General features: G+C 30.1%; 3 protein-coding genes and 1 pseudogene across 4 annotated transcripts; 1 reads left to right on the forward strand and 3 right to left on the reverse strand.

Moving 5' to 3' along the window:
* The first annotated feature begins 720 nt into the window (after window positions 1-720).
* Window positions 721-4,947, forward strand: LOC105453329. Of its 2 annotated transcripts, none has more exons than XM_011695171.1 (2): window positions 721-875; window positions 1,482-4,947. In XM_011695171.1, exon 2 carries the CDS (start codon window positions 1,505-1,507, stop codon window positions 4,880-4,882), a length of 3,378 nt encoding a protein of 1,125 aa, XP_011693473.1. In that variant the 5' UTR covers window positions 721-875; window positions 1,482-1,504; the 3' UTR covers window positions 4,883-4,947. The 2 variants fall into 2 exon arrangements, with proteins under 2 accessions (XP_011693473.1, XP_011693474.1); XM_011695172.1 differs by having other exon boundaries at window positions 1,485-4,947.
* A 3,769-nt stretch (window positions 4,948-8,716) lies between these two features.
* Window positions 8,717-11,329, reverse strand: LOC105453330. The gene is made up of 6 exons (XM_011695173.1): window positions 11,279-11,329; window positions 10,199-10,277; window positions 9,844-10,031; window positions 9,645-9,726; window positions 9,429-9,522; window positions 8,717-9,169 (listed from the first exon to the last, which is right to left on the reverse strand). The coding sequence occupies exons 1-6, from the start codon at window positions 11,312-11,314 to the stop codon at window positions 9,100-9,102; spliced, it is 549 nt and encodes a 182-aa protein (XP_011693475.1). The 5' UTR covers window positions 11,315-11,329; the 3' UTR covers window positions 8,717-9,099.
* Window positions 11,330-12,148: 819 nt separating this feature from the next.
* On the reverse strand, window positions 12,149-14,005 carry LOC105453331 (FMRFamide-related neuropeptides). The gene is made up of 3 exons (XM_011695174.1): window positions 13,762-14,005; window positions 12,932-13,091; window positions 12,149-12,515 (listed from the first exon to the last, which is right to left on the reverse strand). Exons 2-3 carry the CDS (start codon window positions 13,065-13,067, stop codon window positions 12,427-12,429), a joined length of 225 nt encoding a protein of 74 aa, XP_011693476.1. The 5' UTR covers window positions 13,068-13,091; window positions 13,762-14,005; the 3' UTR covers window positions 12,149-12,426.
* A 2,475-nt stretch (window positions 14,006-16,480) lies between these two features.
* LOC105453332 lies at window positions 16,481-18,925 on the reverse strand (annotated as a pseudogene).
* Window positions 18,926-22,884: the final 3,959 nt, after the last annotated feature.

A 22,884-nucleotide genomic window follows, 5' to 3' on the forward strand; every position in this document is an offset into this window, starting at 1 on the left:
CTATACCTTAAATTGTACTCACCGATATCGCTGACCACGTTCTACACTCAAATCTGCAACAAAAACATAATAGCATTGATTAGATTAAATTAAATAATTTAACAGATATCAAATAATTTTTAGTAATCTTTACAGATAACATATTATTTGTTAATTCGTTATAGATTATTTTGTATTCAAATTAAATTTGTAATAAAAATAATCAAAGAACAATTTATATAGTTATATCTCAGAACGGATTACACATATCTGACATGTTAGATAACCTCGCGCAAAAGAATCGTAAGCGATCGCGCATCCGACCTGAATGGCAAGAAAAGAGTGACTCACGAGATTATCTCTTTCGATGAGAATTAATATATACAATCAACACAGAATAATTATTGTCGTTACTTGTTACGGTTCGGCAAGAATACGTAGAATATCGTCGGTTGAATTTAATCCTGTCGCGATTTTAACTGAACGCGCGCCTGCGACGCACGTTAGCGTTAGGCCGGGAGCACATGAAATACATAAAAGAGCATAAAAAAATAGTATAAGACCGCTGAACCAATGAGAACCTTATGTAAATCAGTACGGCGACTTTACGCTCCATGCTCATTAGTCTAACGGTTTTATGCTATGCTTATGCTCTTATACATTTCATGTACTCCCGGCCTCAATAAATCATACGTACTTTTCATACTCCGTGCCTCCTCCTCTCTTGCATGCGACGTGGCACATTTTTTATCTCTTTCTCTCTCTCTCTCTTTCTCTCTATTTCTCTGAACATATAGACGTGTTAAAGATTGTTTCGTAAATGAAACAATTTTAAATAAGGAAATAGTGAGAGAAAGTGATAAAAAAGTTAATGAACATAGAGTGATTTAGACAAGGTAATTATAAGTGTTATCTAACTTAAATACGATAATTTGTGAACGTAAAAAGTATTTGTTGTGCGAGACACTGCAGAAACCTCGTAAGATAGGTATAAACATTAGACGGTGAGCATAAGAGTGCTAACGTGGGAAAAAATAAAATTCACGAATCGTTGTACTGATAATATCAGCCTCGCAATCGACAACTATCAGTATTATGGATGACGAATATATTAATTAACGATATCAACATGGAAAGAACACTTTTGCTAAATCCAGATCTGAAAAAAATTTTTGTTCAATAATCAAAATAATTTTGTGCAAAAGTCAAAATAATTGCTAAAATATCAAAACGTTTTATAGCAATGCTTATCAGATATAACATTCCAACAAATTACTTTGATGATTTAATAAAAATTATTTTCAGATCTGTTTTTAGCAAAATTTTTAGATCTTTCAACAAAATCGTTCTTTCCGTGAATGCTTGGCATGTAAGAAAGCAATAAAGAGCATTGTGATAGCATATAAAACATGCATGAAGCTTTTTTATCATCCTGAATGTATAAATAAATCATCAATAAGTAAGCATGACGTAATGTGTTTAATTATTTGAAAAATTTTTAGTAGAACCTCTTAAAGAAGCAGACATGAAGAAGGTACCGACACCTACGAGAAGCCAGGACAAACTAGAATCCACAGGATCTACAGTATCTGCAGGATCGTTTGCAATATCAAGCAATGGAAATGAAACATTAGCTATGAGCGGATCATCGAGTATAATTGATACAACGATAGACTGCTTTCTGAAATATATGAAGGAAATAATTAAGGATGAAACGGCAAGCAAGAAGGAAATTAAAAATATGATTATGGAAGTAATTCGAGAAATTAAAATGATAATTCGAGAAGGGATAGGATCTAATAAGCACGAATTGGGAAAGGATGAAACAGAATGCAAGAAGGACATCGAAATAATTAAAGAAATAATTCGAAGAGAAATAAAACCTTTTATTAAACAAGAATTGGAAGATTTAAGAAAAATGCAAGGAGGAACTGATGGACTAATAGGAGAAGATCAAAGAAGCTACAGTGAAGCAGCGAAAGAGAAGAAGAAAGAAAATGTCATTATTAAACTTGAGATTCAGCAGGAAGAGCTAATAGGAGAAGATCAAAGAAGTTACAGTGAAGCAGCCGAAAAAAAAAATAAAGAAAATGTCATTATTAAAACTGAAATTCAACAGGAAGAGAACCTAATACTATATACAAATGTGCAAAGTTTGACGACACATAAGGACGAGGTACAAGATAAGGTTAATAAGAAAAATCCTGTGCTGATAGCGCTGTCTGAGACCAGATTGACTAAAAAAATTAAAGACAGTAAAGTGAATATACCAGGTTATACTATCGCGACTAGACAAGATTTTGAAACTGGAAACTCAGGAGGAGTTATTATATACGTTAGGGATGATATTATACATACGGAAGAATTTTCGGATTTAAAATCAAAATGCTGGTGTGTTGCTGCGATACACGTAAAAAATAAAGTGTATAAAGGTTTTGTAGTGGTACTTTACCGTTCACCAACCAAGTTCAAACTCTCTAATCAATCTAACACTGATCCTACGTTTATAAAATTTCTAGAGGAGATGCTAGAAAAAAAATTAATAATAAAAGGAGAATGTATTATGATAATTGGAGACTTTAATATAAATTTTATGGACTCGAAAAATTTTTATACGAACTCGTTAAAAACGACAATGCTAAGCCTAGGTATGAAACAATATGTTAATAGACCAACACGTATTATAAATGGTAGACAAACAATAATAGATTTAGTCTTTGCTAATAAGGAGGTAGAATTGCAAGTAGATTATGAATCTCAAATAGCGGACCATGCGTGGTTAAAAGTGAAATTGAATGCGAGTAGATCTGAGAATAAATATAGAGAATACAGTGTTAGGGATAGCCAATTTGAAGTAGACGTTTTTCATGGATTAGTGGTTAATAAGTTAGAGGAGATTCGCAGATTGAATATCAGTGATAGAGCGGAACAATTTGTATATTACATAATAGATGCGCTGAATATTATAGCACCTATAAAACAAATCAGAGTTCCAATATGGAATGAGGAGAAATGGTCCTTACAATCAGATGAAATGAGAGAAGCGGATCTGAGAGATGAGGCATATGGAAAAGCGCGATGTAATGATATGGAACAAAATTATTTGCAATTTACAATTGAAGAAAATTCCGTAGATGAATTAAATAAGAAAAATAAATATTATGAAAATATGATAGATCGTAATAAGGATAATCCTACAAATATGTGGAAAATTTTGAAAGAGATGGTAAGAGATGAGCCAACAGATAACGAGAAATATTATGAATGCAATATAGCCGATAAATTTAATTTATATTACACCCAAAGTATTAATACTATAGTAGAATCTATAAACAGCAATAAGATTACTGATGATATTATTGAGACTATTGATGAATGTGTGAGAACTGTTGTCATTAAAAATAAGGGAATGGATAAATTTGAGATAATTAACGTAGAGAATCTGAATAAGATTGTTATGCGATTACTAAATAAAAAAGGCACGGTAGAGGTAATAAAACAAGAGAAAATAACTAGCGATGTGTTACAAAAGGTGTGGTATAAAATAAATGAAGAGTTTGTTGATATAATAAATACTTCCTTAAGGGAAGGGTGTTGTCCAGAAGTGTGGAAAACATCCACAATCATACCGATTCCAAAAATAGAAAATGCGAAAAAAACGAGTGAATATAGACCTATTAATACGTTATCAATATTTGAAGAAGTTTTAGAGTTAGTAGTAAAAAGACAAATTGAAGGGTATTTGGGAGAAAACAATATTATAACAGAGCATCAGTCAAGTTTTAGGAAACAGTATTTGTATGATTCGTATGAAACAACAATCCAAATCATCATTGACGAATGGAGACTAATAGTTAAAAGAGAAAAGGTAGGAGTAATTTTCATTGATCTTAAACGGGCTTTTGAAACAATAGATAGGGAAAGATTATTTAAAAAATTATGTCAATATGCAATTGGGGGGAAAGTATTAGAATGGTTAAAATCATACTTTGAGAAAAGAACACAGCAGGTTCGATTTAATAATGAATGGTCAAATTTATTGACCACGGAATATGGAGTACCTCGGGGATCTGTATTAGGACCTTTATTATTTATAATATATATAAATGATATAATTAAAGTATGTCCAGAAGGATGCAATATAAAAATGTTTGCAGATGATATGCTAATATATGTGACTGATGAAAATGGGAAGGAATTAGAGAACAAAATGAATACGGCATTTAATAAAGTAGAAACGTGGATGAATGTAAATAAGTTAAAAATAAATACAGAGAAAACAAAATTTATGATAGTTAAAGATAGATATCAAACACGAATAAAAGATGTTATAGTGTTGAAGTGTTTAGATGGAACTGAAATAGAGCGTGTAGAAGAAATAAAATTTCTTGATATAATTATTGATGACAATCTGCAATTTGAAAATCACTGTAATCATATAATTAGTAATAAGATAGGGGAAAAAATGAGTATTTTAAATAGGATCAATAGTTATGTATCACCTAACACTATGTGTATTATCTACGAATCAAGTATAGCACCTTATTTTGAGCATTTTGCGACATTACTGTTTAACATGCAAAAATTACAGAAAAATAAGAAATATAAAAATAAGAATCTGAGTAAAATGGAGAGATTGCAAGAAGGGCAAAATCGGGTCATGAGAGCTATATTACAATGTGACATAAATACCGAAGCGAAAAATATGCTGCAAAAGCTACAGTTTATGTCTGTAAAACAGAGTCTATATTATAATGTGTGTATATTTATTTCTCAAACTAAAAATGCGCAGGAAAGTACGTTTTATGAAGTGTATAACACCTTACCACCCAAGATAAAACAGTGCAAAGGAGATAAATTTAAACGGAAGCTAAAAAAGTATGTTTTAGATAACATATTGTAATTGTGCAATATAAAATAGGTGAGAAAACTGGTAAGTAATAAATAAATAAATCAATCTCTATCGTTCGATTTAATTTTCATTGCTCTGTGTGTCTGTTTATCTCTCGATTTCCGCCTCTCTCTTTCTTTCTGTTTCTCTGGCAAAACTTTATGTTACTTAAATTAATTAAATATATTTCTTAACTTAAATTATGGATTTCAGTACATATATACTATATGTTAGATGTTAAGACATCATACTGAAGAAATATTGTCTTAATATTCAATGTAACATCATTACAACAAAGCGTAATAAAAAATTATGATTTGTTGTAACGGTATCGTAATATGATAATAATCTCGTATATGTAGATGCGAACTTTCGATGAAGAAATGGCGAACAAAAAAGAGGTATAAGTCAGTCCCTTTATTTTGAAAAAAGATACTAATAATATTTATTCAAAGTTTTAAAATTATTTTATTATAATATCTATTAAATTTTTATTTTAATAATTCTAATCGATACTTAATTATTCAGTTGCAGTTGAATAAATACTTTTAATGTTTTATTAAAATAATTTGGAATTGATTTATATTAATAAAATAACAAAAAAAATGATAAATTAATAAAATATATATGATCTATCACAAATATAAATACGATAAAAGTAATGACTTATATCTTTTAATCGTTTTTGATTAACTTATCTGTATGAACCTTTTCAAGCGTTAAAATTGATGATTAGACATTTTGCGTGCGTGTTAATAAATTGTTTAAAAAAATAACTAAATATTATTATTTATATAAAAGTACTTATATAAAAATTATATTTATATTATATTTAAAAAATATTAATTTTTATCTGAATATCATCTGTCGCGCTTTTTTTGGAAATAAAATGCTAACCATTGATAACAATTGATAAACCAGAAAACGATTTTAACGCACGTCGCTCAACACTTTTACGCAGTTGATGACTGCTGATAAAGTCGTTAACGATATTTGGAATTTTTAGCAACCTATATTTTATTGATATTCTTTTATTGATATTGTAATAAAAATTAAATCATGAAATTTTCTTCTTTATCAGATATGAAATGTCACATATGTACAGTCATGGATACATCGGTTGCGACACTTTCTTTTTTATAGGTTTCAAAACGCACTAATATTTTGCAAATGCAGACCACGATTGGTGTTATACTATCTTTAGACTAAAGATAGTAACATCGTGGTTCGTATTTGCAAAATATTATTAGTTATCTATAAAGCATATTTTATGTATATTAAATACATATTAGAAACCTACAAAAAGTGTCGCAACCGATGTGTCCACGGCTGTACACAGAATACTCTATTAAAGATTCGGATGATTAGAATAATCACTATAAAATTATATATATTAGTTGAGAAAAAAGAGATATAGATAATAGAATAAAAAGACAAATATACCTATGTGGACATATAAATGTAGCAAATATAAATGTGTAGAAATATCAAAGCGCGATAGATGATATTTATATGAAAATAAATAATTTTTAAAATGTATTGTAAATAAAAATTTTTATATAAGTGCTTTAATATTTCGTAATTTTGGACTAAAATTATAAGGTTTGCTTATAAATGTAATATCAAAAATTATTTAAAAACATAGATATATATTTAATTTTAGAAATATAAGTATACAAAAATTATATAAATACGTATATATCCACATATTGCAAAAGAAAAAACATTAAGTTAAATAGAAAATATGAAAATGTTAATTTCACATATTTGCATAACAATTGCGCAAGCATGAATATGCAAAGCTCAATATAAATAATAAATAAAAATTTGCGACGCGTAAGATGCAAAATTATCAGATTGACAATACATAATTATGTCGATTTTTACCGTTGGAAATCAATGCGATTGTTAGGAACATTTCAATTACCGCACGCACAATTTAATCTATTCTTTCTCAATTTGCATTCTATGAATCCTATCTGATAAGATTAAAAATCCGAAATATAGCTAATCTGGTGGTGCCTCGACAATGTCGTACTCACAGAATCACTCGACTTTTTTTACGTTATGCTTGGCGTCGCGATGCTCCCGCTTGATTTTATACATAAAATTATACATATATATTATATACACTACTTAATGATATATACTTCTGCACTCATTGTCTGAGATATATATATATATTTCCTTATACATGAAATAAGAAAATTTGTTGAATAAAAAGTGAGAGAAAGTACATAACCAAAAAGAACGGATTAAAGTAGAAATTTAGTACTCACCATTGCGCGACGTTTCTCGTTGTCCGATGCATCTTCCATCTCTGCAATTCCCGCATCTGCGACAGCAATCGTAAACGGTCCAGTAGCATCTCTGTGTGTCGTGCATCTCGTCTCACGTCAACTGCACCTCACTTTAGTAGACACGATACACTCGCGATGCAAATTGACGAAATAATATTAGTGCTGTGTGAGCCTCTGTTTCTACACAGCATTATCGTTACTCGTTATTCCCGGAGAGTATGCAATGCAACATACGCGTGTGCTTAATCTCGGCGCGACTCGGTGCTTAATTTGTGCTTTATTTCGTCAAAATTCAATACCGCAAAAGAGGAGACACACGCTGTGTCGCACCGTTTCTCGCGGCGAGTCGTTTGCTGCGACGCGACGCGCGACGCCCGCCGGTACTCGTTATTCTCGGAGAGTACGCACTACTCGATGCAACATACGATCTGCTTAATTTCGGCGCGATTATTTCATCAAAATTCCGCGAAAGCCGAAAGAGGAAATACATAAATACGTCGCACCATTTCCCGCGGCGAGTTGTTTACCTGCGACGCGCCTAATGCGCCGACGCGACCCAGTCACGCCACGCGCGCCGTTGGCCGCGCGGCGGCGCGCGCAGGTATTACAGGTAGTGGGGGTACGTGGCACTGCGAGGCACGACCCGCACGACGCGCGGTCGACCGTCCACGGCGTGCCTACTGCCTAGGTGATGGGGAAGAGGTAGCGGGTACGGCGGGTGGAAATTACTGCGTGTGTAGCGCACATGGTGCGCCGCGAACTTCGACTCTGCGTCGTACTCTATCAGCCGAGCGTCTGAGCTGCATTTTCATCGATGGTAGGCACGAATTCGATCAAAGTTCGAATTAAACTAACTGAGATTAAACACACCTCGTATTCTCGTCGAGCCTAATACTGGAAGTACCAAGTAAGTACACAGCTCTAGATCAGTGACAATAATATCGTAGGAATAGGTTTCGCGTTGAACATACAAAGTCTATTAATTTCTATCGATGGAAAGTCGTTCGCGTTTGTCGCTTCGCAGATCAGACGTGTGATCAGATTGTTGTTACGAATTGCTATTAATATCTTGAATCATCTGTTATATGATTTTGAATTTGTCAAACATAATTACTGACTTTGAAAATTTATTGGCTTACATTAGTTTACAATTATTGAGACACGAATATCATATATGTATATCATTGTATCAGGATTGCAGATATTTTTTCCTTCATTATTTCTTATAATTTATTTATTTTCGTTTATCATTTATTCATTAACAATCTCTTATTCATAATTAATTACAATACAATAAATAAATAGTGCATGCATAAACACTCGCGAAGGTTTTAATCTTAATGTGGTGTGGATTCTGTCAGTCAAACGTAATTATAAAATAAAAAATGTTAATTATATTCGAAGTAAAATGTCTGTTCGCACGACGATAACATATTAGTGATGCGTAAAGTGATATATAAAGCAGTATCTACTACGTTATTAATTATAATAAAGTTATTACTGAAGGCTTTTTAATTCGGGATATTAGGAACAAGAGAAGGAGAAATTAAATTTTTCAGATTTTATTGTCTTCCGATAAATATTCGAACATTGATAAGAACAACCATTAAAATTGTTTGATTATGAAATATACAATATTATTAATCTGTATTCTGGTCATTCTGGATAATACTATATTTCCTACAAATTGTCAAATTTTGCTAATACATTGTACATTATTGTCATTTAAAACAAATTAAGTCTTTATTTAGAAAGTTGATTATTTATTGAGACTTTCAAATTTTCAGCGCAAAAAAATTGAAAAAGGATGAAAGGCGCAAAATCACTTTATATTTACGCATTTATTATTTTAATTATTTCCCATCACCAAATAACAGTAAAAGCCGTATGATATTTAAATTTTCCGAAGCGAAGAATTTTACGTTTTTGCTATTTTTCTTGTGTGGTTGCTGATTCAGTTCCGGTTCTCTTCTTTCTCTGCCACACTTCATTCTCGATACTTGAATTAATTAAATAATTATTAATTATCGACAAATATTCTTTATCAAAAATATGTTGAAATAATTATGTGAGATAATAGTTTTTGTAAGATTCTATATTTCTAATAATTATATCAATCTCATATAAACCATTAGATAAATATACATATATGCATAAATGTATATATGTATATTTCAATAGGCTGTAATATTTTTTAAACATCAAATTATATCAATTAGCAAACATTTTTTCACAAAATGTGGTTTTATAAAACTTACTCGTCACCATCCCTCGAATATCCAGCTAATGCTCGCCATAAATCTCTTGGACCTTCAATTGCTAGTGGAAAGTTCTGCCAGGTCCATTCTTCAACTGACAACAAAAAAACAAGGATTTTAAATTAGACAAATTATATATAATTTTAATTAAAAAAACAAGGCATTACAGGATTATTCAGTTAGAATAATACGAAAAAATATATTAAAATCTCTAACCTTTTGAAGGATAATCTATGCGTCTTTTAGTTAAACCAGAGTAAATTTCCTGTTCGTCTTGCAGCGACATAGGATTGGTTGACTTCAAGAATGCAATTCAGGAATTATTTAGTATAATTATTATATAAGTAAAATCTTTAAAATATATACAATGATACGAAAAACAGATAATTATGTTAGTAGCCCAATAATAAGATACCTGTTGACTGCTTCTACCAATTCGAGGTATATTCTTCTCAGCTTTGTAAAAGAAATCTTCAAATCTTCCGCTTCGACCTACCCTGGGCAACGTAGGTACTTTTGCTATTTTCAGGAAAAAAGCTGGTACTTCCTCCGCAATTGTGGTATTTTGACAGATCAATAATATGACGATTCCAATGAGAAAAGCTGAAACGTTACGAAAAAAAACAATGTTGAATGTTTTAAGCATTTAAGACAAAGCATTATTCTTTAGATGTATTATATTTAAATAACTACAAAACATATATCATCTCTTTGTAGATGTAATAACATGTATAACAATAACAAATATAACATGAAAAGATGCTATTTACCGTTAAAGAAAACACCTCCGATTTGACGAGGATGAACCCTCTGCAGCATCATCTCGAAAATATCGCAGTTTTTCAGTGTCTGTAATAAATCAAGCACAGTTCAGTTTTCGAGAGCAACTTCACACTTTAAGCAGCACATCACACTGATTACACGCCTTAGAGTCAGTTGCAACAATTATTTCGGTGGATGAACGTGCGTCAGTCGACGTGGCATTCTCGATCACGGTCAACGCGTAAGTGACTGCCATAGAAAATATTTCTACCGATTCTCGCGGGAAGAATGCGCGTCTCGCGGGTGTTCGACGAACACTGAGCGATTTTTCACGTACGTACGGCTTCTTCCATTATCGCGAAGAGTGGACCGAGGAGTGCTCGAGAATTGTGGGCGATGGAGAATCGACGGGAAGTTTGCACGTCGTGAAACCCCATCACATTTGAATCACGCCGAGAACTGTTTGTCCTCGTTCGCGTAACACGCACGAAGGAAATATTCAACCGCGCGCCCGCGCAAGTAAAATGCATTCTGTAGAATTGATGCGTAGAACGTTTCCGGAAATGTTGGACACCATGCAATTGCATGAGTAGAAATAAATAAAGAGAATTTCGGATATCACCTGCAACGCAAGATCAATAACGCCTTCGGTGCGAAAAATTGCTTGAAAGTTCTGTATGTGGATATTTAATCTCTTCGAGAGAAAGAGAGAGAGAGAGTGAGAGAGAAAAGAAAAGAGAAAGAAAGAAATAACGATATTGAAAATAAATAATCTTGACTCTGAAAATAAGTTTTTTTTAAATAGTTTTGATTAATATATAATACCAGTTGTTTTAATTATGAATAAAAATATCTATTTTAACCACCGTTTGCTAAACTGTTTGCTTTAAAATTCCGTAAAAAGCTATATTATATATTCAGAGATATGACATTTACTTTTCTATCTGAAAACCACGAGAAAGATATTGATTTGAATTTAATGTCACAGAGATATAAAATTCAGAACTACGAATTTTTTGTAAAAATCTGAATTTAATAAAAAGGTAGATTTCGATTACACAGCATATAAAAACAAATAATATTCTTACCTGAAAGTAAAATGAGTGCAGTGAGCTTAACTCCATCAGGCTCAGCGTATTTATACTTGATTAAAGAGTAATTAAATATTTAGTTCATGTACGTCTTGTAAATTAACACCAACGTCCAACGTGTCTTTAACAGTATTGAGAATAAATTTCTCGACCGGCTTTTATCAGCAGAAGATTTATCGTCCACAATGAAATATTTTATACTTTAATTTGATGTAAATTCTAAACTAATTCTTAAAAAAAAACTTTTTATACTATATATTTAGTATAAAATGCAATCGATTTACTGCAGAATATTATTATTACTGTGAATATTTGAAAATAAAATCTAATATTGTATGAGCAAAATGTCTTTTTTTATTAATACGATTTTATTATTGCACTTGAATGTTTGCAAGTAGAATATTCATGTATAATTTAAGTATAAAATAACTTGTTTATAAAACGATAAAATTACATATATGTCAATACTTTTTCGGTTGCTACGTATTGATTTTTTCGGCCGTAGACAATAGACTATAACCCTTATCCAGGCAGGTGAACGGCACGTGCTTTCCATATCAAATTGCTTCTAATATAACATTTAATCGAGTTTCAATGAACTCTTTTAATTATTCAAATTACTCAATTAAACATTTTGTTAAATATATATTTTATTATTTCAGACATTAGATTACTTTAAATATTTTGGATAATCGCGTGCGTGGTAATTTTTTTTATTACGTAATTGTTTAAAAAATTGTCGCATTCTTACTATATAATAACTAAAATAAAAATGAGTAGTTAGTATTATAAAGTGGATATTAATAGACACTTTTATTTTTATGTAATGAGAGAAAGGAGGTGAAAATATAATTAAAATAATATTAATCAGCTCTTGAAATCATAATACTTTATTCGGGATGCTTCTGATAACCAAAGCTAGATGGAAGCTTAAACCATCTGTAATTATAATATTGTTTAGATATAAAGGTACGATTAGATATGACGTGGTAATTTTTGCATAATGTAACGATTATTGATAGAAGACAATGTGGCGAACTTTCAAGTGCATGATTGCGGGTGTTTTACAAGTTCGGTTAGTTACATTGTTTCGTGAGTTGATCAGTCGGCGAGAATCGTGGATTATCTCGGTCGGTTTTTCATCTTCAGTTGGATTCTTGGTGAGACAGCCAAGCGGAGCAGGTTTCGCTGGCGGCCTCGCAAATGGCTGACAGAGCACGATTGGCAACTTCATCTGAAAAAGAAAATAATTTATTGATTATCTTTTTGAGAGATAATAAAAAACAATCAGTCTGACGAATATAGAAATTAGCGCAAAGAAATTATATAAATTGCAATCATTTTTGAGCAAACAATATTTTAAGAATGATAAAATTCTTCAAATAATTTTTAATATCTAAAAATTATAGAACATACCAAATGAAAGTTTAAAGCAGAGAAATCGATGTATTTTAGGTAAGTTTTATAAAAGAATATGCTATATAATAAAATTATATTAACTAATATATTCTAATGTAAACTATATTTGACAGATGGAGTTAGTTTTATCTATTTATGTTAAATGTAAGCTTTAAGATTGTCCCCCTTTTTATCAAATTAAATTGCTTTATGAGTATTCTATAAAGATATGAATGCAAATCTTGTACTTACCAGTCACAGTGTTAGATCGTTTGCCAAATATGCTACCGTTAAAGGGTGGTTTGATTGGTTTGTAGGCAGCATTTGTGCTGATGACAAAGGCTACCATGATACCAGCGAGAGCCAGAATAAGACGAATGGAAACCATGTCGGCGCGTTGATCTATTTTCGTCTGAAACAGAAGGTAAAGAATTTATTGATCATTTATAACGACAATTTTTGATAATTATTATTTCATTTTGTTTTATTGTCATAGAATAAATTTAATAAATCATTATCGGTTTGGTAATAATTGAAAGTAAGCAATAATGAATTTCAAAAAAATTCAATTAATAAATTTCAATATAAAACAAAAACGCTTACTCTCTTTTAGGCGAACGAAAAGAACTTGATCCTTAGAAGATTGTCGGTCACTGAATGTTACGAGCGGCGCAAAAGCTGTGAGCTTTTATACTCGGGGAAACGACTCGAAGACAAATGTCTCTATCAAACGCAGTCGACCTACATTATTTGCAAGTAACGTCGTGAGTTCGTCCAAGAGGATATTGATTTGCCGTGAAATATAAAAATTCGTAATAACTGACGATGACCAGTTTGTATGTAAAAATATTACATAAAGTCGCTCTATGAAATTGAGAAGTTATTGAAATCAGAAATATTTTAGCGGAAAGATAGATTCGCTTAAGAGTTTATGAAATTCTATGTATATACATAGAAGAAAGAAATATATAACGTGGAAATAATAAGAAGAGACATTAAATACTGCGACAACGTCCGTCACAATACATATACTTACATTTATTTATATAGTTATTGTAATTAAAAATACGTAATGCTTTCACCTGAATGAACGGGGCGGTGTATCCAAGAGACAGTACTCGACTGATGCATCTTCGAGGGTTGAATCGGCTTTTATAAGAGAGTAGCCTATGCTCTAAGGATGTAGTGTGTGAAAAAGATAATAAGCTATCAGAAAGTGTAATGTAATTGAAGACCGTCCTGATTGCCTTTTACTTCAGGGAAATAAAGATTGTTTCGGACGCAGCATACAGACTATATATCGAAAATTGTAATAAAACTAATACGGTTTAAGATCAATATCAATTTTTAACATTGTTTCTGTTAAACAATTGTATTAAAATACTTTATTGTAAAATACATTATTAATAGATTTAGTTTTATGATTTTATTTTATTATAAGAAATAAAAAATTTTTTAAATATGATTATTAATGAAATAATTCTCTAGTAACTTTATATTAGTCTTTTTAATATCTATGTCTAATATAATGTAAGCTAAAGGAAAAATATATAAAGTAATTTTTCATTGCGAACTGTTTCAACTATTATTCAAATACTTATCTACTAGTATATAATTTTGATAAAAAGAGTAAAATATTTATTGATAAGTAAAGATAGATAAATGTTCTTTCTTTAAATGTTTAAAATATTATCAATAAGTGGTATTAAAATAGTATCTATTGTTGTTAAAATAGTATCTATATCTATTGTTGATGATATTTCTTTTCGAAGTCTATACATATAATAATTTGAAACTCTGAGACTTACCCTTCGTCATCGATAAGATATCGGCACTATTACTTTCTCTGAGTACTCCCATCGCTATTGGTCGATAAAAGACTTTGCTACACTTTCAGCGTATGATACAGTAATCAATATTTCCAGTATATTTTTAAAATATTTAAAAAAATTATTTATTAAATTAAAAATATCGCAAGTTTGTTATATTACCATTATTTACAAGACATTTTAATTTTTATTAAAAAGGTAACAATACTAAGATAATTAAAGAATTTTTATTGCTATAAACATTGTTTTTATTAATGTGTAACTAAGTATATAATATGTATTAAACTTTTCCGATCTGTACATCTGTATACATAATTAATTTACAATCTTGAAATAGAGTACATATAGGTTTAGAAGGTTTACTGTTAAAAGAAGTTGAATTGCCGGTATGAGTTTTCATGATAGAATATTTTAAGGAGTTACTTTATTTAGCTTTAAAAATCTTTTAAAATAATAATGTTTCGCTTGTATATCGAATGTCAATTACAAAGAGCGATTGTTACAGAGCGCGTAATTATAAATTATGGATAAATACATGAGAGAAATTTGATATTTAGCATCATATGCTTTCTTTTACGTTACGATATACATGTTGAGTAATACGAATATTTATATGAATATAATTTATATATATATATATACATATATTTAAATTTCTTAAATATACATATGTATATACATATATGTGTATGTATATACAATTAAGTAATTTAAATAATTATATATACGTTAATGTAAGTTAATAAATTATATTAGAGCCAAATTTAATCACGCTCTCGACAATCGACCGATTTTCAAATATATTTCTTATATGTACATAATTAAATTACAATTATAATTCTTCCTAGGCACACAACAAGTAATTCTCTGTTTAACCATTGTTCTCTCGTTCTGTTGCAAATGCAGACATGATTCGTCTGCTGTGTTAAAAGATTCATAGAATCAAAATGTGCTTTGTGTTTATCGATTGATAACCGAGAGCGCGATACGATTGAAAGTACATCGTATAGGCATACTAAAGTCTACGTCTTATTGTCGCGTCACAACTTTTTCTTCTGAATTTGGCACGATGTAAACAAACACATCGTCGATTATATCGATTACTATGATCAATATAATTTATTGATTGTTTTACAAGATTTAATATTTTTCCGACAATCGGAAGCAATCGATGGCGATCGACGACGTATTGATGCCGGCCAAGATATCCCTTATCGTACTAAACAACAAGTATAAGCTACCTGCGCTCTTTATCAGTATACATTTATCGTTTATACAATATATCATATGAAGCCGATTGCCGAAGAATAATAATTTAACTACAAAGTGGAAGACATGGATTTTGTTTCGTTCGCTTATTTACTTATTGAATATATTCTATCGTTGTATAAAATTATTGGTTGCTTTAGGTAAACTATAATTAGCGCGAGAATGCCCGTGCATATCGTGCGCGCATATAAATAGAATTTATTGCATAATACACATATCACACATCAATGTCCTGCTCACACGTCGCAAGTCTTTCGATCAAACTTTACGTCTCGTCATAAACGCATTTGTAAATATAATCAATTTACTTTAATGAAGAATAATAATTTTTATATGTAATTAATAAATTTATACGAGTTAATTAAGACTTATTGAATTTACTAAATTTAAATTTTTACAGTTTAGCAACGATTATCTATATTAAGAGCAATTATCTATTTTTATTTATAATTATTGTTAAAGAAAGTATCGATATGATAAATTGTCTATTAGGATATTTTTAAGAAACAAATACATGCAAAATATAAAATATATAGACAAACATTTTTGTTTACGTATTGTACGCAATACGATAAAGAGGCAATGTCTTGATGTATTATAGGATGTAATTTCATGAAAACGTAATTTTTTTAGAATTTTCAATATTTTCATTTTTAATTGTTTCTTAACACGTTGTGATAATTAAATCAAATGCGTTTAATTATTTATATTCATTTTGATCATGTTTTATTGTATAATTAGATTTCTTTGGAAAAGTAGATATCTGAAATACTTGAAGGAATTGTTCGGTGAAAATTCTATCGTTTCCTAAATCAAAACAGAATATATAACGCAATCGTGTGAACTGGACCTGTGTAGAAATCTCTTAAGCCTAAAGCGGTTACAATATTAAACATTACAATTGAAAAATCTTATCGTTTATCATAATCATTAACTTAATAGTCTTTAATTATATTATTGCAATTATATTAATACACATCAAGTTTGTAATGATTTTCCCAGAATTTTTTCTGTAATTTATTTCGTTTTTATACTTTTCGATAAACGTTTCGTACGGACTATATGGAAATGTAAGTAAAAATCGACTAGTAAATATAAATACAAAGTATAAAGATATAAATATGAATATAAATAAGAATATAAAAAATAGAAGAATACAAATCGCATATAAAAAGATTCGCGTATATTAAAACTATTAGGAGCAAATACAAATCTGTTTATAAGTGGAACATATATGAAATAGCGAATTAATAGTTTCATAGCGCTTGAATTATCACAATCTATCGATAATATAACGTAATTATTATAATTACGCATATTATAAAATGTTACAATAGATAACAATTTGTTAGTTCCATCAATCATAATTTGTTAACTTCTCTTGCGTTTTACAATTGTTATTATATGTTAAATCGTCGCGATAAAAATCAATTTGAATAACAGAAGTAGGAAAGAAAATCATATATTCTTTAGATTATTTCTATTTTACGTCTCCCGGATTACGATGAGACACTTCTAACATAATAGATTGACTAGAGACCGATTAATATGTGAGATATGTAAAATTATGTTTTTCCACACGAACTCTTTCCTGCCTGTCTTTTTATTCATGCATTTTTTTAATTGTTTAACTTTTTAACTGATCTCTTCACATTTACATCTTGACGATTTTTTAACTCTTTCTTCTAATTTGCATACACTTTCGCACCATCGATTCGCCTCTCGTATTGCTTGCTCACTATCACTGTCTTTCGAGCTCTGTGGATCCATGGAGGAATGTTGTTCATCGATCTTGTCGGATTGCAGGAACTTCAGCTTCTCCTTTATTTGCTGCTCGAAACATTTCCTCTCATCCTGCTTCTTAGAATCCGTTGTTTCTGGTTCGGTTTCTTCTGCTACCGTTTCCACCGTTGGTTCCATTACCTCCTTCCATTCCTCTGGTTTCCATTCCGGTTCGTGATCAACCTCTCGTTTGCTACGTCCTCCTTCGTCCGAAGTCGAAGTAACGTTATTTTTTTTTGTTATACAGTCCATTGTCATATTTTCTGTTCCCCAGAATGTTCCCTTTGCAATCTCTTCCTTGAAAACTTCATTGTGGATCTCGCATAGAATGAATGTATCGGCTTTCGATTTGAGAATCACAGTCAAGATATCGCTCGCCAATTCCTTTATCAGAAAGTTGAGTCTCCAGCTTTCGTGAAGGCGCATAGTGTTCGGACTTAAGGGTGTTAAAGCTTCACAGTAACATCCTAACTTCGCTTGGAGGGACGATCTCAGAGCAAAACAGTTGACTTCCAAGGGGATTGTCAACTCGTATGAACACAGTTTTAAGCAGGTGCTGGCAATAATCCATGCCTGGTGCTGGTTGCTGGTTGTCTCAAGCTAGCAGTTTACCTTGGGATATCGGGGAAATAGTACTGGATCCCGCTCTCGCTCGGATTCAGTCTCTGCCCCGGGATTGCAGAGCAGGGCGCAAGCGTCGACCATGAGAGGCCTTGGCACGCTCGCGGCGCGGCCCACCATCGCCAGCAGGAACACCCAACGGAACGTAGGCGTCATCTGAAAATGATGGTTAATCAATATTCTGAAGGGGATGCGGGGCTCCGCGTTCCGATGCCGGCTTATTGGAAGGGATGTATGGCCAAGGAGGAATTCCTGGAGTCTGACCGCGCTCCCGCACGTTATATTCGACAGAGTCCGAATGGGATTTTGGTAGCCACTGTGTATACAGGATAACCAGGATAAAGGATGGGCTGAGCAATTGCAGGATTTTTAGATAATGTAATTAACGTTCGTAAACGATTATTGCGCGTATTAAAAATGTTCAGCGTCGTATACTTTAAGAATTTCTTATTTCGATTTTGAAAATCCAACAAACCATGACACAAAATTTATTTTATTTTTTGAAATCCAAATTATTATAAAGAATATCTTTGAAACAGAATAAAATTTAATAACGCATTCCACTCACCTCCATTATCGAATAGATATTGATACGATTTTCGAACTCTTTTTCACAGTTTTATTAGACGTTTAACAGAAATCTGGTGTTAAAACGAAGATTGATATTCTTTTCTGTTTGAAGAATTTGTTGAAAGTGACTTTCGTTCACAAGCGATGTACACACATCGACGTCCACAATACAAATATCTATTTCGGCACTCACCTGAAGGCTTTATAGCTTCAGTGCCAATCAGGGCTGATCTTAGCATTAGTAGTGCCTGGTGCACATTGATGCTTCCCCTCCCCCCAACTTTTCTACTAATAGGATATTAATATTCTCTAATTAGCTGAAAGTAAGAGAAAAAGATTCCAAGTATGATGTTAGGGAAGAATAATCTAGATATTCAGAAAGTAATAAAAGTAACATTACTTTGAGATATATTTTATATTTTATATTATTAAGAGCTTTCTGCATTTATATAAATTATTAAATTAACTTTATATGGGCTTAGAATAGATTATTCTATATAAGATTCTTTGAAATAATTTTGTTTGAAATTTTTACAATAATACAGTTCTTTCGTAATTATGCCATTAATTTTTAATAATGGAATTTATGAAAAAATAAAAGAACCTATTTTTAGACGTTTAAATCATAAATAATTCTTCGATTTTATGATAAAACTTCTTGTAATCATAGGTTTAATAATATTTTCTAAAATAGCACGATTAACTAGTTTCTTTTCAATTTTGATAAAATTTCATTCTGAGCTTGGGGCCCCGAAGGATCCACTAAAAAAATATTATTCGTACAGCTATAAAACTGTTATTATCAAGTCAACTTAATCATAACACACTTCCTGACAAACAAAATGTGTATAGGTCATGACGAGCAAAATAAAACCAGAAATTAGTCGTTTGGTATGTGAATATTTCACTGAGAGTTCAAATTATAATCATAAGGATGTTAAATTATTTATATTATTAATGATCTTTGAGATGATAATTGCAAAAATATCAAATATTTTAATTTGTTTTAGATACTCTTTCCAATGACAATTAAATTACGAAGTTGTAGAAATATATTCTAAAGAAAATTTGTTTTACTCTTTAAAAAATTTAATCCTAAATTAATTTTTTAAAAAGAAAATCAGTAAAAAACCACTGAGAAATAATTACTCACTAACAATTATGTTTAGGCTGTAATAAGCTCTTCTACAATTATAGGGATTTTATAGCTTGAAAAGCCGTTATAATTCTTCTATATAAAAGAAATAGTAATATATTATACATATTTCAAACGATGCTAATGACAGAACTCTCCAATATATATAAAACTATTTATAACTTGAAAAAAGACCCGCTCTAGAAAAAAATTTAGTTAAATTAATCAGTAAATAATACAAATAGTTAATAATTTCAATGAAACTAGTTATTGTTAGTCACTGCTTATATGTATACATGCGTATAACTTTGTCACCGTAAATTTTATTCTAAATTGAATAAAATCTAAATCAATAAATTAAATGATTGAAGATATGTATTTAACATAAAAATACACATACCGTAAGATTGTTAATAATTTAAAAAATGATTTTGTATTTTATTTGTATCGTTATTTCGTTACACCACATAGAAATTCTTAAAACGTACTACAAATTATAAAGCTAACTTATTTTAAATTAAACACAATGGTTTGTATTTAGAATGCGTTGGCGCACAAACAAGTATGAAATTCTATAGGATTTGGCGTTATCATTGTTATAAATGCGTTCTGAATACGGACCATTATTCAATAACAGAACGTACTTTGATTTAATTATTTAATACGGACCATTATTCAGTAACAGAACATACTTCGATTTAATTAGATATTTAAAATTAACCGAGGTTAAACTTGCTGATGTCGATTTGCCGATTAAATTGCTTCACGAGATCGCACATACAGACTATATATATTGAGATTGTACACATAGACGTCATAGATATTATATACATATTATATTATACATATTATACACATTATACGGAAGAACGATTTTGTTGAAGTATCTAAAAATTTAACTGGATACATATTTTGAAAATAATTTTGTTTAATCATTAAAATAATTATGTAAGAAATTCAAGCATGATAAGCAATGCTGCAAAAAATTTTGACATTCTCTTAACCAGTTTGAGCATCTTACATAAAAAATTTGATAGTCCAATAAAATTATTTTCTATTCTGTATTTAACTAAATTATTGGATATTTCAACGAAATCATTCTTTCTGTAATAATGATATGTAGTAATGTATGGATATGTACAGTGTGTAATCAAGTAACACAGTTTATCAAATAATACAATATTAATTTATAGAAAGTTATATTCACACTTACATACATTGTTTTACAACTTAGTTATTATATCGTTTTATAACCAAATTAAAATTGCAATAAATAAGATTTCCATGCACAAATGTATTGATACAAATCTATAAAAAATTGAAAATTTTCAGTTTGTTTTTAAAAAATTTAATTTATTTTCTGTTATATTTAATTTTATCTCAAATTTATACTTTAAATATAATGGAAAAATTTATTAACATGCGCAGTTTACATATTTACAAATATGTTCGATATTGTATCTTAAAACAAATGTTATCAAAATTGAATTTCGTAAGATACAATTCACATTGTTTCTAAATTGTTTTATGATTTTTATTATTTCTTTTTACTTTAAATTGCATAATTGCTATATTGAATTTTACTAATGTAAATAACTTTTATAAATTTAATATCAATTTTCGAGAAAGTTGCTAAATTTGAGATATGAAATAACTTGACAGATAATAAGCACAAATTAATTAAATTTGCAGAAACAAAGACACAAGAGCAATCAATATTTCTTTAGATAATGACAATATTTTAAGGGAATAGACGATGAATTATACGTGTTTAATTGCGCAGGAAAAATATATATTTTCCATATAAATATTAGGATGTATAACGCATTTGTATGCTACGCACACAAGTGTTTAATTTTTCAATTATTTATTAATAAATTTACAAACTAATTACAATATCGTCAAAAAAATTTATATTAAGAATTTATATCAACACATTAAATACGAGAAGCAAAGAATAAATTGCAACATTATAAAATAAGATTTTAAAAACTTTATCATTAAAACGCAGCGATACAGTGTCATTAAAATTTATATATTGACATATTGATTTTTACGGATCAAAGGATATAATAAATCAAAAATAGATAAATTATTAATTAAAAGAGAGGCGACTTTGCATTTGAATCAATAAATTAAATAATATAACTTTTCTAGTAAGAATTGAAAGAAAAAGAAATCGAATCTTATACAATTTTAAAATCTTATTTTATAATGTTGCAATTTATTCTTTGCTTCTCGTATTTAATGTGTTGATATAAATTCTTAATATAAATTTTTTTGACGATATTGTAATTAGTTTGTAAATTTATTAATAAATAATTGAAAAATTAAACACTTGTGTGCGTAGCATACAAATGCGTTATACATCCTAATATTTATATGGAAAATATAATTGTAAAAGTAGCATAAATGGTGATTAATTATAACATAACCAATTTAACTTTTGACAGGAAATAAATCCTGAAGAAATCGCCTATGATTAATTATCAAATAAATACCGAAAAGCATAAACCTAATAAAAATACCTATCAAAATTTTATTTACTATTAAATGTTTGACAAAAACAGATTACATTTATTATTGTTCTACAGAAGAGAGACAAAAGGAAAACGAGGTAGAAATATTGCAGTAAAATAATGTCGATAAGTTTTTAATGGTAATAGGTATGTGTTTAGACAAATCCTCTTTCGAACACTATACGGAATGTCAATTCAATTTAAAGTTTCTCAAGAGATGAAGAATGAAAAGATCGTCAGCATCTTCGTAGCTTGCTCCCTTCTAAACAACGAGAAAGGTGAATACGGGATCGATGCTGTCCAACTGCGCGGTTCCATTAAATCGGCGACCTACTCCTCTTCCTGCCAACGTGCCTAGTGAAATAACTTGGATCTCCCTCTCTTAAAACAGTCACCTCGAGTTGATACTTGCTGCTCGTAGAAACTTCATGCTAAAGCTTTTCAAGCGGCGATAATGCCCCTTCTTGCTGATACGTCATG

This window comes from Wasmannia auropunctata, unplaced genomic scaffold (genome assembly GCF_000956235.1).
Source record: "Wasmannia auropunctata unplaced genomic scaffold, wasmannia.A_1.0 LD336000.1, whole genome shotgun sequence".
Taxonomy (NCBI): domain Eukaryota; kingdom Metazoa; phylum Arthropoda; class Insecta; order Hymenoptera; family Formicidae; genus Wasmannia; species Wasmannia auropunctata.

Coding starts and splice junctions, on each gene's coding strand:
- LOC105453329 (XM_011695171.1), top strand. CDS start 1,505: ATGAAGAAGGTACCGACACCTACGAGAAGCCAGGACAAACTAGAATCC.
- LOC105453330 (XM_011695173.1), bottom strand. CDS start 11,314: ATGGAGTTAAGCTCACTGCACTCATTTTACTTTCAG. Junction 10,278..11,278: donor TGCACTCATTTTACTTTCAG/GTAAGAATATTA, acceptor GATTTATTACAG/ACACTGAAAAACTGCGATAT. Junction 9,523..9,644: donor CATAGATTATCCTTCAAAAG/GTTAGAGATTTT, acceptor TTTTGTTGTCAG/TTGAAGAATGGACCTGGCAG.
- LOC105453331 (XM_011695174.1), bottom strand. CDS start 13,067: ATGGTTTCCATTCGTCTTATTCTGGCTCTCGCTGGTATCATGGTAGCC. Junction 12,516..12,931: donor ACGATCTAACACTGTGACTG/GTAAGTACAAGA, acceptor TTTCTTTTTCAG/ATGAAGTTGCCAATCGTGCT.